Below are 17,480 nucleotides of genomic sequence, written 5' to 3'. Positions count from 1 at the left end.
AATAAGTGTGTTCAGCTGATTTGTTTTATCCTGTCTATGACATTACTGGCATTGTGTCTGGTATCAGTTTGATTCGCTTCTGGGTATCAGAACCTACTAAATATTTTTCAGGTTAAACTACTCAGTTTATAGACTTTTATATACTTACTGTGTTAAAAAAAAAAATATCACTCTGTTGAAAAATACTCTTTTTGAACATGATTGTTGTTAGCTCCCCATACCCAGGCCAGCTCTGATATCGTGCAGCTGTGTAACCTTGAATCAGCCTGCTGTGAAATGAGCTGTGGGGGAAGAGCTGTGAGATGCCACGTTGGGAGCCTCCTGCCTTTACACAGGAACAGCATTTAAACTCACCCTTGCCCTGTGCTGCAGCCTTTGCCTGGCTGCCCATCTGGCTGGTCAGACCCACTAGCCTGGCTGCCTTGTCCCTGCAGACTGCTGGCTGGCCCAGGCTGCTGGCTGGCCCAGGCTGCTGCCTGGCAATGGCAAACCAGCGTAGGAAATCACAGAAAATTCCATCTCTATAATAAGGTAATGAAAACCCAGGGAAATCCTTCCAGCAATCATTTGTATTTCTTTACCCTTTGTCAAGTGATTCTATTAAACTCCAGATATCTTTAACCTTGGTTTTGGAAGCTGACAACATGCATGTTACGCTTAATGTTCAGGGATATAGTAATGCTATTTTAATGTCTAAACAAATTCACCAACACTGCTTAACTGCATTCAGTGGTTATCTTCATAGTACTGATGATATTCAGAAAGATGTATAGTTTTCTAGTTTCCACATATTTGACATACCACTAATAACTCCAAATACTTCCATTCTCTCTTTGCTCTGTAAAGCACTGAAATGAGCTGGTTGCCACCATTAAATCAGCATCTACTTTTCATAATGAGGACTACAGAAGTAGAGAAAAATAAAAAAAACTTGTTTTTCTCATAGATAAGTATATCTTCTTAACAGTATATAATTTATCTCCAAAAAGCATTTCACTGGCATCCACATGAGAGTCTGGCTTTGAATACAACAAAGCTCTGAGAAATGTTACTGGTGTAATATATTTCCACCAAAATCACCAATTTATCAGGACTGAAGTAATCCAAGACAATGTGCCAAATTTTGTACAAATGTTCACTTAAAAAACTTAATGGAAATGTTTTAAGAATACAGTGTTTCACTGTCCTACTTTAAAATTAATTTTTTCATATTGTACACTTAGAAATTTTTAAATTCATAACAAATTAAAACTTTTTGTTGCCACTTGAGATTAAACAAAATTTCAAGATGTCTCTTTTTCAAATTTTTCTTCCAGGTGCCAACTGAATAGATACCTACTTTTGCTTGCAGTGTTCTTTGTTTTTCATGGCTGAGCTCCTGAGAAGTAACATATCAGGAACATGTGTTCCTAAAGCTTTTCTAGGCTTAAGCAGAACTGGAGTATGGACAACTGTTTCACTCCCTGGTATTTTAACATTATTGAATCATCTTACTGACATATTTGCTTAGCAAAGCCCAGTCTAAAATCCTAAACAGGCTGTCACTCATTTTTTTTGTGAGCATACTTATTTGAAATACTATGCCGAGTTGTTCAATCCTTGTGCTACTATAACGGAAAAGTCAGAAGCAACTTTTTTCTTCCTAAAAAACAAACACCAGATACTCTGAATTTTGCCTGATGGAGTTCTGTTGTGGTAAGGGAGTGATTTAGATGAAGTTTTCTAGTTGTAATTCATTTCATAGGTAAATTGTCAGAACTAGACACTTAAGTTTTGGCACTGCTTCCCCTCCCTTTCATGTGAGTGCTCATGTGTGAATTCAGACATTCAAAATCTAATTTCTGATAGGGTAGTACTTTAAGTACCATCAGGGATTTTAATTCTACTAGATCTTTACCATTTACCCCAGCTGTTCAAATAAAAAAAACAAAAATCTAGGCTTTACATATTAAAGTAAATCAGATCTAACCTTTACAACTGTGGTACAGGGTACTAATTATTCAAATAAGAAAATCTTTAATGTACCTACCTTTCTGCTCATGAAGATATAGATGACTGGATTATAAGCAGTGCTTGACTTGGCAAAGAAAGATGGGATGATAGCTACTGTTGGAGTTACAAGGTTGCTATAGCCATATGTTACCAGGAGGGAGACCACTGCATAGGGCATCCAACAAATAAGAAACGTGGAGATCATTAAGAAACACATTTTAGCCACCTTCTTTTCATATTTTAGAAGTTTGATCACTTGAACAGTCTGGAAATCTTCCACACAGTGAAGCTGTAGAAGAAAAATAAAATGATAAAGTAAAATAGCTCTATGTTTTACTTGAAACTGAATAGTTCCAAATTTATTTATAACTAACTAATTCACCAATTTAGTTTTAGGCACAGACACTATACACCTTATCTTGTGAACCATAATTCTTCTGGAAGTTTACATCATGCTTCCCAAACTTTTCCTGCTTATATTAACTGTAAAAATATGATCTGAGGAGAAATAGAATAGCAAATCTACTGGAAAACAACGAATCCAGTGATGTAATAAAACATGCTGCACTTACAAGTATTTTAGAAAACCAACTTTCCCTCATCCACTGGCATAAGCAAGTTCAGTTCACATTTAGTGGTCCTTTGTCTGACTAGTTAAACAATCCTGCAGATTTGTCTCATCAATATTTAGAGAGAAGAAAATTTCATTAATAGATTTCTGTACTGCTCTGCCACTTAGTTTGTTACCCTGAAATTATGAAAATTCTATTTAAAGCAGAGTATTAGGCAACAGCTTCCCAGTGTCATCTGAGTGAGTCATAAAATGAGGAAAAGATGGGATATGTACGTGAGTGTTCTCCGTAACAGTTATCAGTTTTGCCAGTATTGTTGACCACAAACTTGAATGGGCCCAGACTAGTTACCCACAGAATATGAAACATTAACACTTTCCGACACTAAAGATCTGAATTAAAATGGGTTGCCTTAACATGGAAAACTGGTTTAACAGGGCTTAATCTCCACTTGGAAGAGTTTTACAGGGTTATCTCCAAGAGTTGCAAAGAGGAGAGAGGAAGTTCCTTAATCAGGAGCACTGCAAACAGAGTCTTCTTCTCCCCCTATTTCAAGGGAGGACCTGATACGGATTAGTGAGCATGAGCAGTTCCTTAACCTGCCTCCCAGCAAAACTACACAACAAATGGATCTTGGTAGCTCCAGGTTGGTTCTCCTTCAGCCTTACATCCTTTCTAATGGTCCCTGATGTGGATGAACATTAAACATTCAAAAGTTTGATTAGGAAGTGAGAGTGCAAATTTAGGCTCTGATCCAAGCTTAATATACAGCATCAGCAATTTTCACTGAAAATATTACATTAAGAGAAGTCTTTTATTTGAATCAACTTACCATTCTTACTGCATATAGAATATGGCCATAGCAATAGGCCATGATCCCAACAGGTGCTACTAGACAGCTAAGGAAAAAAAGTAGCACAAAGGAGGCATCATTGGGGTCTTTTGACTTCCAGTCCACTGAACAACCTAATCCATGAATTTCCAGTGTGTATCTGTTCCAGCCCAAAAGAGGTGCTCCAGTCCAGGCTAATGAATAAAGCCAGATATATGTGATAGCCCGCCAAGACCAAGAGAAGTCAATCACTTTTGCATGGACTACTCGAATGTAGCGTTCATAGGCAAGAACAGTGAGAGTCATAATTGAAACAATTCCTGTAAGAAAAATAAAATAAAAACAATTAAATCATTCACAAACATTGCAAATTGGATGAAAGTCCTCTTGATAAATGTTTCCTTTGCTAGCAGGTTAACTCAAAATAAGCTAGCTCATATTCTGAATCTAACACCAATAAGCTTTTTGGGTGACACCCCTCTACTCACTAACTACTAACTCAAACAGGATCACTAACTTCAGAACTACTCAGAGTAAGGTGCTAGAATGATGTATGATGGCCAAGAAGTAGGACAAGGGCGGGGGGGGGGGGGAGAGAGAACAAGCTAATATTTTTTCCTAAACATTATTTCATTAAGCAAGAGATTGTGTTACAAGGGGGCTTTTTTTGTTGGCAATTTTTGTGGGTTTTTTGGTTGTTTGGGGTTTGAGGGGGGGTGTTAAAAAAAAAAATTAAGAAAAGGCTGGTATATAAAAATGATATAATTAGCAATAGCAAAATGTGTTAGAAACCTAGGCAATTCAGAGTTGAGACTGAAGTCAAGGAAAGCCTTCAACAACTGAAAGCATAGCAATGCGCCTTTAATGTGAACAAAATGACTAGGAGAATTCCAGCTTCTTTTGAGATTTCCCGTAAGTCTTTGCATTCCACAGAACATCTAGGGAAGCAGAGTATTACATTGCTGAAGGAGTCCCATCTGGAAGACATTGGGTTATATTGAGTGGCCTCTCCTGTCTTGCTGCTATCATAAAAATATCATAGTCTTCATTTCAATTATTCTTGTACTCTCTTCCTTTTCTGTCCACCTCAACCCCACTACACATTTATTAACGTGTTATGACAGAAACCACAGATTATTTTCAGCTCTCAGCATTACCCTATCTAGACACTTTTATAATTTGATGAAGTCAAGGCAATTCTTTCTTGATTAGAATATAAGGATTTCTGTTTCAACGGTCTGTGAAATCTAATGATCAAGAACCAATCTGCTCATCATGCATGTGTCAATCACCTGAAATCTGTTACAATTCAGTCAAACTCGTATACACAGCCTCTTAAACAACACAAAAGGGTGTATTTCACAGTACTCTGAGGTTATACAAGTACCTGTCTCTAAATTTGTGTACATTTTATCTAATAAGAAGCACACGTATTTTGTCATGCATACACAGTGTTTCATTTCTTCAAGTATGTTCACATTTGGCATAACGTGCATTTATACAACTGTGAGAAGGTTAAACATGCAGATTTCACTGCCAAAAAGAGAATAACCATTATATCCAGCAGAATCATTCAAAGGATATCATAGATATCTGATCTCACTTTTAAAAAAGGATAAGCGTTTAAGGAAGACAACAACAGCATGCTCAATCGCCAGCAACATGGGTTTTAGGAAGGCAACTAAGAATAACAAAATCTAGATAAACACATAGCCTCTGTGTCAAAGCATTCATCAGCAAAACCAGCGTATTATTAACAAGTATCGCACAGAAGGATGTGCTTTAAGATTTCTCTAAGAAAGTTACTTTATCCTGCAAGTTTTAGAGGATCCCTTTTTATAGGTGATGAGTTTCGAGAGCTTTCTTGATTAACAGAAAGGATTTCCCACTCTGAAGGAAAACACGCCACATTCTTGTCATGGCTCTCTGAAATGCAACCATGAACTTTTTTTTTTTTTTTCCAAACATACATTTTTTTTCCAGTGTTATATTTAAACCTTCATCACAAAGAAGCAGATATTGCTGGACATGCAGAAGGCAAGGCAGACTACTTTCACAGTTAGTCTTGTGGGTTTTATTCTTGTATAAGTCATTGCTATAGGAATTTTGTTTCTATGGCTTGAAAGAGAAATTAGACTAGCAAATGTGGACCAGAGGATTTCCACAACACTTAAGGTTTGGTTGGTTGGGGTTTTTTTTAAATGAAGTTGATAGGAGTCCTTCCTGTCCTTTTTCAGGACCTAACATGCTGAAAATAGATTGAAGAATGTAGATCTAAACAAGATCTTAACAGGAAAATAGTTACAGAATTATACAGGTACTATTGTACACTTATACTAGCTCAGGTAAATGCTTTATACAATGAAATGGAGTCTACTTACTGAACACAAGGTAAAGACAAGAAATTCACCTGCCATTTCTCTGTGCCCAAAGACTAGGAATTACAAAATTTTACCTGATGGTTATTAAAATCATCCACAGACATGTTTATGGAGGAAATTTACATCATTCAACTGTAGGCTCAGTTTGCTTACATAGTGCACTGAGGCTTTGTCTGTGATCAGTGGCTAGAAAGAACAGCTCCTCAGGATGATTAGTCAAAATTCCTCAATTAACCCCTTGCTCCTTACCACCTTCCTTCTCTCCCACTAGAAGGTCAGGGAAACCAGATGGATAAATAAGGTACCTACAATGCTATTCAATGACTAACATCCCTGTGTACTCTTGATATTTCCCATCAGTTTTTATACATGAGTACTGAATTCTGGCCACGACAAAGTACTCGAAAGCACACACGCTTGGTTGAAAGTACAGGTGTTCAGGAGCAGTAATTTACTGAGTCCTTGACATTTTCAAGGAAGTCATTGGAAGCTCAGTATCTCTAAAACTTTGTACTTACAAATAGATCTTTGAACGGTTTTAGCTCAAGCCCCTTCCAGTCTGAAACCAGTGCTCTTTAAATGGATACTTGAGTTTTCTACCCAAACCATAAAAGGGAGCTTGATTAACCTGTTGGACAGCATGTACTGAAATGCAAATCTCTGTTCTGTTGGTACTCAGGAAGTGTGTGGTAGCTTGTAGGCATGAGGCAAGAAATGCAGGTCACAGCATGTTACAGTAAATTTTTCTCTGATGCAGGATCTCTACTGTAACAAGGTCATAGCTGTAAGAGCAGAGGGTGAAGTAGTTAACCACAAAAATAGAAATTTGAAACAAAATGTCCTTGCAGGATAATACAAAATGTAGGGAATTTTGTCCCAAAAAGCCCCTCATGTGCTGTGGAGCCATGGCTGCCTGTGTATTTGTGGTAGATGGAATGCAGAAATACTTGTAAGAACAGGAATACCGAGATCTGCCCTAAGGAGATGAGTTTTAAAAGGTGTATTAGAAACATAAGTCCACAACGGGGGGGAGAAGACACATTAACAAAATTTTGGTTTTGTTCTTGTTACTTCTGCAGTGGGCTACCTGACAGAGGAATTCATAAGAAAACAAAATTTCTGTGTCCCCAACAGGTAGAAGCTACCTTGCTAGTGTGCATCATATTTAAGTAAACATGTTTTTAAATGGGCAGATATGCACCTTTTAACTCTCAAATGAGGGATTACCAATAAACTACTTTTACCGAATGAGCTAAATTGAATGACAAACAGCATCTCTCAGCATTCAGACATTGGTTTTTTTTAATAGGACTTCAGTACAGGCAAGGGCAAGACTAGAACAGAAAACAATTTCAATTTTCCCCCCCATTATGCATCTTTTCCATTCTGCATCAATATGCAACCAAAGCACATTTGATATTTCTAACAAAAACTTTGAGAAAGAAGCAGCACAGATTAGCTTGTATAACTAGAACAGCCTTATCGATAGACCACTGAAGTATGAACTGACTTCCATTATCTGTGAATGATCTGCAGCAACAACTAGAAACCTTATGTTATTTGAGTTTCCCAACTATTGGGAATTTCAGCTATTCTTTGTGCACACTTTGTGGCAACAAATTCCATTATGAAGCTGCAAAGCCATAAAACCAGAAAATGCCCAAGGGTCTTGTACAACTCTAAGGACCGAGAGCTGGAATATGCTGCCTGCCGACTCCACACTTAATGATAAGAACTAATAACGCTCACAGCAGCAAAAGTCTTGAAAAAAGTCTGTTCAAACTCAACATGCCACAGTCAGTGCGCAACATGCATTTTGATAGTCTGCAGGTTTTTTTCATATGCTAATAGCACTGTCAAGTTCCAACCAAATTTCTGCAAAAGACAAAGTAAAAAAAATATTTCATGAGTTACTTTTATCTTATTTGGGTAATTACCTGTACCTCCTCTGCACTGATCCCAAGGATGGAAAAATTCTTCTCAAATGAGGAAATTATGATTAAATGAGAAGTAGGGAAGGGAGAATTTATACATTTTTGGTAGGTGAAATTAATTCAGCTGGACATTAGCTCTGATGTCAAGGGATGGTTTCAAGCAGCAGTTGCAATACATTCAACATCCTAGAGAGTACTGCTGGAACTTTACAGCTCTTGTTATGATTAACGAAAGAGTTACATTTCCTTCTGAGATTTAGTTACTTTTTTCCTCATGGTAATCAAGGATTCTATTAAATCCACTCTATTAACCTATTAATGCCAATTACAAGATAGCAAAAAAAAAAAAAAAAAAAAACAACCACACATCTAAAGATGCATCTACAGAGTAATTGTTAAACCTACAGCTAAAGTCATAGTTTTCACGAAGTAAGCCAGAGCTTTTCACAAGGGTTATCTGGATGTATAGTTGAACAGGGTTCAGTAAGAAGTCATTTATTTTGAAGTCACCCACAAATGGATTTAAGGGATCATTTCTTAAAAAGCCTGCTTCTAATACATTCCTGTCCCTAGCAGACTTATCTGCAGAGGTCTAGAAGTCAGTTTTTAATCAGATTTTCCATCTTTAAAGAAAATAGTTTTTGAAAGAAAACAGTTTCTGAATCAATAGCAAATAAGCTTGTAACGTACATGCTTATCAGTTTGCCCTTGAAGCCAAAGCTGTTATACCAAAATAATTTCCGTAAAAGCTAATCCTCTAGATTGATGTGTTTTGTTCTGCAAGGAAGAGCAATGAAACTGGTGAAGGGTCTAGAGCACAAGTCTTACGAGGAGTGGCTGAGGGAGCTGGGGTTGTTTAGTCTGGAAAAGAGAAGGCTGAGGGAAGATCTTATGGCACTCTACAACTACCTGAAAGGAGGCTGTAGCAAGGTGGGGGTCGGTCTCTTCTCCCAAGTAACAAGTGATAGGATGAGAGGAAACAGCCTCAAGCTGCGCCAGGGGAAGTTTAGGTTGGATATTAGGAAAAACTTCTTCACCGAAAGGTTAGTCTGGCACTGGAACAGGCTGCCCAGGGAAGTGGTTGAGTCTCCATCCCTGGAGGTATTTAAAAGATGGGTAGATGTGGTGCTTAGGGACATGGTTTAGTGGTGGACTTGGCAGTGATAGGTTAACAGCTGGACTTGATGATCTTAAGGGTCTTTTCCAACCTTAAGATTGTACGATCACAAGCAGAAGCCTAAAACTGGTTTCAGATACGCAGTTAAAACTTGAAATAAGTATATAAAAATCCACCTTTGCCTCATAGTTTCATTAGATGTAGTGTGTATTTGCTTGTTGTCTACATTTTTCCCAGCAAGTGACAATGATGCTATAGAGAAGGCTGAGTGAAGTTTATTATGGTTCACTGCAAAGAGTTCACGAGTGAATCCTGAAGTCTTCATGCAAGCAAAATTCATATTAAACACTAACGAAGCCTCTGTACGTAAGGACTTCATTATTCACTTTGGATTTTAACCTAAAACTTTCAGAATTATTTCATTCTAGAGATCTTCCTTTCTATATTATGCTCCACTTCAGCGTCTTTTAATCATCTTTCCACTGTTAGTGATTTCTTCTTTTGAAACATTGTTTTATCATAAAGTTTATCTTGCATCCTAACAGGTCACTCTCTATGGCCAGTTCACAGTTCCATATCTTTACCCAATATTAACGCTAAATCCTTATATCAGGAAGGATGGAGGGAATGGTAAGATGATCACAGTTAAGGGGCTTAAGTGCAGGATTGCATACAAAGCAATGAAAAGCACTGGCTATTTGTGGTTTGGATAAACCTATTAAATTCGTCTCAATAAGATGTACATCTGAAATATGATGCTGAACTGGTTGAACCACCTGTCAACAGTCCATTTGCTGGAGGTAATGGGATGTCTATGCTGGGCATTAAAGATCCTCTGCTTTTTCAGTGGTCATTAAGCCTTCTTGGCATAACCTATATTTAAAAACAATTATGGATAACATCACCTGTAGCTACCTTGATTTTCAAACACTATGCAAGCCTCCATAAAGATCTTAACTTAGTTTGGATGACAGATTCATTTTTAAATTAGAGGGAAAAATGGTCTTACTTGCTATACCCTACTTTTGTCTACTCATCAAACTTCTATGCAAATTTGAGCAGTAATGGTATGGTATTAATTTATCTTCTTCCAGTCATAGTTGCATATTCAGATCAAAAATTACAAAGAAACTTGAAAGTTTGTTTCTACTGTAAAAATACATACATGTTGCTAACCTCAGTTAGCTAATTAATGTTAAAACAGAAGTAAAAACAAGGTTTTAATTTGTACTAGCAACTGGAATTCTACACTGCAGACAAGTGTTGAAAACAACTTGCTAACAAGAGTGAAAAACATAACCTTCTTGTTATGGATTTCATGCAGCAAAATACAGCTGGGGTTTTTCCCCCCCCCCCAGTATGGATTAATTCTTAACATTGATTTCTCAGTGTTGACTCTGTGATATCAAGCTTCAAAACGATCCCAGAACTTTTAACACTAAAGAACAGGTGTAAGTGTTCTTTAACTACTCATATGCTAAATAAAGCACAGAGGCTGGTAAGCATGTACCTGGTGACACTGTGGTAACTATCCTTAGTATTGATGGTATCATGCTATGAAATTAAGCAATTTATGAGATTCCATATCCTGTGAGGTTGAAGCTCTCTGAGGAAGGGGAAGAGGGAGAAGATGGTGGTTGCATGTTGTCCTCAATGTTATCTCATGATGAATGGTTGCATGCATCTGATATTGAGCTTTATGCTGGCTAAGTCAGCAGACTTCACAGATTCTCTTTCATATGTGATACTCTAGTATGGATCATCTCTTTGCAATGCTAGGTCCTGTGTATTTCACATGTTAATCAGATGGAATATCCTTCAGGTATGTAACATTTGGCCTGATGCCACAACTCCCCCACAGCACTGAGCTGACACTTTCTGCATGGTGCCATACCCTTGTGGAGCAGCAGGAGCTGACTCCCAAAATTTTTAGCTGATACAACAGGGAAAGAAAGGAACCCTACACATGGCATTGCCTAAATTAAACATACACACACGCAAAAAATCTCACATAAGCAGAACATCTGTCGCTTTCTCAGAGTCTCTGAAGTCTCTTTTCAAAGGCATTCCTGTCATATCTCCCCACTTACCTAAGCCTGGCTTGTCCTCCATATTTCTCCATCTTCACTGTTTCTTTTTCAGTCCTGCTGCCTATGAACACCTTCTTTGATATCACACATTTTAGTGGGAAAGGATGGGAATACACGCAGTAGCAAGTACAACCACTTATTTTTTCTTTGTGCACTCAGAAATCAAACTGAAAGGCAAGTCTATGACCACAAAGGATCTCAAGTCACAGCTACCACTAAAGAAGTGAGAATACAGCCCATTTGTCCAAGGATAATGAAACCTGAAACATCTAATACATATGCTGATTGAAATATCTCTGTCACTACTTCTACATGCCTCTTTCTGGTGCCAGTTTTTCAATAAATTGGTCTATTACAGCCCCTGTGAAGCAATCATGAATCTTTAGTTTCAAGCAATTTTAAGGTACAGAGGACTTCATCTTCTCCCTCCCATCCCCACCAATCAAAATACATTGATTTTTGGGTCACTTTTGGTTGGCTGGTAAACAGCAGGTTATAATGTCCATGGTAACCACAGAACATAACAGTGTTACTTGATTTAAGCCAACTCTTGGCAGAGATTTGCCAAAAGCACACAGATGCAAGGCTTCTTATGCTGTCCCCACAGAAGTGCAGTGCTTTGCATAATGCCATACACTTTGGTGGCAGTTCTCACCTGGAAGAACCTCACCTTTTTTTAGTCTGTATTCACATCATCCATGTTCTTGCACTGCTTCCAACTACCTTATATGTTATTTATGCATGTGGATGGCTCCATTCATCTCCCATGTACAATTGACTTTTTGTGGCCTAGCACAGAGGAAAGCATTGAATTTTACTTCCTCCACACCCCCTAAGCAGCTTTTCTGGAAATGATTTATATTTCATTCTGAGTGAGCTGCATATTTTAATATGATGAAATATGTGCTGATTAAAAAAAAAAGTCTGTTACAGAAACCCATTGTGGCTATTGTTTGGATATTATCCCCCTGAAACGGGAACCTGCACTTTTCTTCAAGCAAGGGAGAGGCAAATACGGGAATTCATTACTTTTAGTCCTTTCACAAAAATATGCATTTCAAAACAACTTTAGTTTTTACCTGAAACAAATTTTATTATGCTTAAAGCTTCTTGAGATACTTGAGATTTATGTATTTTGATTCAAGATTAAGGCCCAATTCTGAGGGTTGATTTACTTTACTAGCAAATCAGTCTTTCTAACTTTCTGAAAGACTTGACTGCTCAACATTTACAAATAATGCTTGTCTGATCTATAGTTTTTCATCTCAGAGAATACTCCTACCCATAAGTACTGATTATAAATAGTCTTTGTGTTTAGGAACTACAGATGCTAGTTTTAGCTCCGATTTAAATCTGGCCAATTACCCTAGCATGAATGGGGTCATTCTCATTTAAACTGCATAGGTCAAATGTAGCAAAAGTGTCTTCTTGTTTAAGCCAGTAGCATGCAAATTCCTACATTGCAGCTCTTCTCCAGTAGCCAGCCACTCAGAATCAGAGAGAAATGATAAGCTATTTCTTGTTGTTTGGGTTTTTTTGAAATAATATTCTCATTTTTGCCTCTCTCATTATTTTCCTAGTGAAATACTGTATTTGGTGTAGGTTTGATTATGTCTCGTGATATTCTTTTTCTTCTGTACTCTGGGTTTTTCCGGGAGTCACTTTAGTCTTGACACGTCATGAAATACTTCAAGCTGCAGTATTGATCATCAGGGAGAAGAACGCAAACCACATCTGCAGTGTGTTGTCCCATATGATGTGTGTATTCTGCCTTTATAATCCCCAATTAGAACAAAATAATGCAGTGCCCCTCAGAACAAAAGTGTTAGTTTCAAATGGTTCCAACAACCACAATTGCATCAGCCCTCTCCATGCAATATAAAACTTACTTGCATTGCTTGCTACACTGCACCACTCCCTGAAAACATGGCTTGTAATTTGGACAGAGGGGGTATCAGACACATATTCCTGAAGACTGTGCATCTCTACAGAGCAACTACAGCATAGTGTAGCAAATTACATTCAACTCTGAGACAGATCAAGACTTCTGTTGAAGGGCATATTGTTTTCCATATCAATTAATCCTTGACCTATATGCAAGTGCTGAATTACTATTTTGCATACCTAATCAGAGGGGAAAGCCACTCTTCTGCAATCCCTCCTCACCTCCTTCATATTTGAAAAGGTAAACAGCAGCAATTGAGTAGAAGCAACTTCTTGTCCATGGCAAGACGCTGCACTCTGTAGTTTTGCATTACTTAATACATACCTATTTGAATTCAGCGATTAGATGTTATAATATGTTTTAGAAGTGATACATAGCTGTCACCTAAGTTTTCAAAAAATTTTAGATTTTCATCTATCTAGATTTGACCGTAGATGCTTTCTCCTAGACACAATAGACTTCAAGTATGTTTTATATACACTTCTCCTATAAAACTACCGTGGAATTAATCACCTCTTCCATGTTCAGTCCTGCAAGTGATTAATTCAACTAAAAATTGCTAAAGCTGAAAGCATGCTGACTGAGTCTCCAGCTGTCTGTAACACAAGATCCTAAAACTGTCTGCCAAGTAACCATAGAAAACGCTTTTAGTGAGATTAAATCAGTGCATATAACCTACATTGGTAATGCAAGAGGGTAGCACAGGGCATCATTCTTCCAGTGTGCAGAGAAGAGCCTTAGATGAAGTAGCTAATAATTATATACAGATAAATGCTTTTGCTTTGTTTTAAAATAGGCTGTAACTGAAGCGACATCCACAGGACATTCTTGGGCAATTAATCCTTACCTCAGTATTGAAGGGGGGTGCAAATAGGGAGGGGAGCAATCAGCTTGCCTTAAAACAAATACATAACATAACCTTTCATAATTGTACCCTTTCTTTCTCAGCAAAGAAATTCTCCCTCAGTTGTACACTCTGCAGCTTTTCACAGGAAAGTACAGCCTGTAAAACTGCTTACAAATTTTCCCATCCTCCAGTTCACAGTACTGGAACAGAATATGCACCTGGATCTCAACATTTGCTTGGTAGCTCATCAAAATCTAGCTGCTGTATACCAATGGTGACTTGTCCAGAAGGCTCATATTACTTTCTATTAATCTGACATTAAAAGCTGGCAGTGTTATTTTTACCCTTACAAGAACAGCTTACAGTTAGGAAAGACAGAGGTCTCTAATCATACTTTACTAATGCTTGCCTTTCAATCACAAACAGATAAGGTTTAATAATATAAAGCCTACTCCAGAGTACACCTTTACTATGTAATCTTCTGTCAAGAGATGGCCTCAGATACACAATTTTGGTTCCTTTTCCTCAAGACCATTCCTGTTATCGATCAGTTTTTCCACTCCTTTCTTCCCTTGCTCAATTAAACGTATCAGAAAGTGTTAGAACAACACTACTGGCAGATGGTTTAGTTGCCATTACTTGTAGCTGAAGTGATTTATGCTTGACAGGTACATATGTACGTTCCACATGATCAGACTAGCTTAATTCTAAACCCTCGGGGCCTAATCCCATGTACAGAAGGCATTAAAGCAGACATCCACTGCCTGTGGATGGGTAGGATACAAACTTCTCTTGTGCATACCAAGTACTGCAACAGTCACTGTCATTTAAAAAAAAAAAAAAAAAAAAATCTTGTTTCTCTGTGAAAAGCCAGCCAATGCACATCGAGATTATTATGCCCTGAGCCTGTATTCTACAAACAAATTCTTGCTTCAGGTAAGAGGATATCCATGTCTATTAGTGAAGACATTTGGGTATGTTTAGCTGCCAGGTGGCTTCTCTAGCCACTATACCTAAAAACCTATGCTCTCAGTGATAGAGAGTAAACCTCCCAGGTATGAGTGGTACTACTAAATCGGATAAAGGGATTATGCAGACCTCTACTACTTGCAACTTGGTTGACTACTGACAGGGAAAAAGTTACAAGCTTTTATATAAGGAGAGGGTGGCAGGCTCAGTAGTACCAGCATAGAGTTGACTGCACACCTACATGGAAAGGTAACCCTCACGGTTTAAATACATCACTTAATTGCAGTAGCTATCATATTCTATCAGGATACACCACCTGTTAAAAAATAAATACTGGAACTCAGTATAACTAAATTAAATGGGGATTACTGTCTAAGACGGACAAGCACATCATCAAAGCTTAGACTAAGACTTGTCAGTTAGTCATCCGATCTATGTCGTTTTCCCCACACTGGTATATGGAGTGCTGAGAATGGCTTTGTAATGGTAAAGAGAAGCTCTTTTCATGGCCTCTGTTGAAGACATACATACCTAAACTGTATCTTGACTTCAGAATCTAATAAGTAAAAGAAAATTGGGATTGTTACTTGTGTGACAAGAACAGATGTTCAGCAGTCAAAATGATCAGTTTTGCACTCTAGCAAGCAAATCTCTGCATGTTCTAAAGGCTCAATGAAAAGCTTTCAAGTCCCAGAAAAAATAGCCAGCAGCAGCACAAACAGCAAGTATGAGCTGTACAACACAACACAAGAAGCAGATAATACTACATGGGCTTGCCTAATGATAAAGTTATGATAATGCAAAAACTGACTACTGTGAGGAACACACAAAATAGCCATTTATCCCTAGACAGACAATCTGTAGTTCTGTTGCTGCCTTCTCAACCGACAGCTTTCAGAACATAGAAGTCTGCTTCAAGTGTCTAAGTTCTGGACCTCATGTGCCTCCAAACTGCTAAACTGGCTGATAAAATGAGAAGCACTTTTACATAGGAAATTTTCAGATTCTCCAACCCAAAATTCCTAGGAGAAGTGTAGAGAGAGCTCTTTTTTTTTTTTTTTTTTTTTGGTGGGGGGGAGGGGGTGGTGTCATGATTACATAACAAATATTTCTGAAAATGCAGATGCTACCAGTTTATTTTAAGCACACCCGTGTATTTAATTGTATTGACATTCTTAAGAGGAAAACAGAAATACCTTGATCTTGGCTTTCAAAAGAGTATGAACAAAACCTCGTAACAACACATGTGACAATTTAAAATAAAGCTGCATGATCATGATTTTGAAAGTGATTCTTGATTATTAACTACAGTAATTTGAAAGAATCTGATTTGCAAAATTTGTTGAGAATTAACTCTGAATTTAAAGCAAAAATCATTTTTTTTTTTAAAAAAAAGCAGCTTTAATCATGTGTCCCAAACTTGTTTATGGTCAGGACAACCTCTCATTTATAGGTCAACAAATGCGGAAGACAGCTTACACTAAGTTTGGGGCTTAGAGGCTGTTCTTCCAAGAAAAAAAAAATTACATAAGGATTGTCTTATTTGAACTTAAAATTGAACAGCCGTTGGACCTGAAGGGCTGGTGCAGAAAGCTCACATAGCAATGTCCAAGCTCATACTCAAGAACGTAATCACATATCTGTAAACAAACAGGTTTTGGTCGTCTCATGTAAAATGAGCTGGGCTGGGTCCAATCCCAGCAAATACAACAGTAACCTCACAGTATCTGTTATGATTTAATAGACTCCATATCCATGGTACCAGAACTACCCTCACTTTATTCTAGAAATGTCTTTATTAGGTCACTCTGGTTTAGTGAGCAATTGAAAACTGCAAAGTTGTAACTACTCCACTTAGTTAATGAGGATCTCACTTTTTAAAAGTTGCCAATTTTGTATGTCTTCTGATCAATGAATGTACTTTTTATTCCCAAAGTTCAGGGGGGCAGGCAGGGGAAGAAATGTTACACTTTAAGAATCACTGCTAAATAATACGCATACAAGACTTCATTACATCACCTTCGCCACCACCACCACCCCAAGATAATAGCTGACTTGGGGTTTTATACACACTAGAGAAGTGTATTTATAAATATAATACCTGGTTACTCTGAATGAAATCTGTGATCAGTATCTTCACCACCACCACCAGGAAAGAAAAAAAAAAAAGAAAAGAAAAAAAATATCAAAAAACCTTCAAATCACTGCTCTCTTCATAGACATATTACAAAATGAAAATAGAAGCTGTGGTGGCAATAGTCCAGATGGAAAACAAAGTGTGATGCTACCTGCAGGGCATAATTCTTTTTTTTTTCCCCTCAGTATTGACATGCCCCTGCTACCCTACTCAATTATGTGGGGAACCACTTATCTTCACAAACACAAAAGAACAATCTTTCTATTTCCAGTTGAGAATATGAAAACAATACTATATACAAAAGGAAAGCTTAAGATTAGATATAACCTTATTTGGTTAGTGTCAAATTATAATAGCCAAGTTAATACTTTCTATTACTTTACGTAGCAGCTGAACAAAAGTATTCAGGAATATTTAGTGCCTGAATTTACAAGTTGTGCATTTACTCTCTACTCCCATATGACAGACTACACACAAACACACACTTTTCTAATACATCATTGAAAAAAATTCTTCCCACTGAAACACACTATGAAAGAGGAAAATAATATGATCAAGCACAGGAAGATGTAATTTTGCAAGCCAGTGATGCTAGCTGAACCACTCTGTAGATAAGGCCCATGAATTTGCCTACATTTCCTTATGAACAAGTTTATTTAATAAA

General features: G+C 37.5%; 1 protein-coding gene across 2 annotated transcripts in view; it reads right to left on the bottom strand.

Annotated features, from left to right (window-relative positions):
- Positions 1 to 17,480, bottom strand: part of OPN3 (opsin 3) — a 59,975-nt gene that overhangs the window by 40,145 nt on the left and 2,350 nt on the right. For both annotated transcript variants that reach the window (XR_015708313.1, XM_009463569.2), the window contains exons 2-3: positions 3,397 to 3,716; positions 2,030 to 2,281 (exon numbers count right to left, since the gene is read on the bottom strand). Coding sequence is in view for 1 of the 2 variants with exons in the window: in XM_009463569.2 (XP_009461844.1) it covers positions 2,030 to 2,281; positions 3,397 to 3,716 (572 nt within the window). In the remaining variant the exon portion in view is untranslated. The remainder of the gene's footprint in view (positions 1 to 2,029; positions 2,282 to 3,396; positions 3,717 to 17,480) is intronic.

Source organism: Nipponia nippon, unplaced genomic scaffold (assembly GCF_047370975.1).
Source record: "Nipponia nippon isolate SJK-2023a ecotype South Korea unplaced genomic scaffold, ASM4737097v1 scaffold_4, whole genome shotgun sequence".
In the NCBI taxonomy this organism is placed as follows: Eukaryota; Metazoa; Chordata; class Aves; order Pelecaniformes; family Threskiornithidae; genus Nipponia; species Nipponia nippon.
The sequence above is the reverse complement of the archived record's forward strand: the minus strand, read 5'-3'. Positions and strand labels throughout refer to the sequence as shown.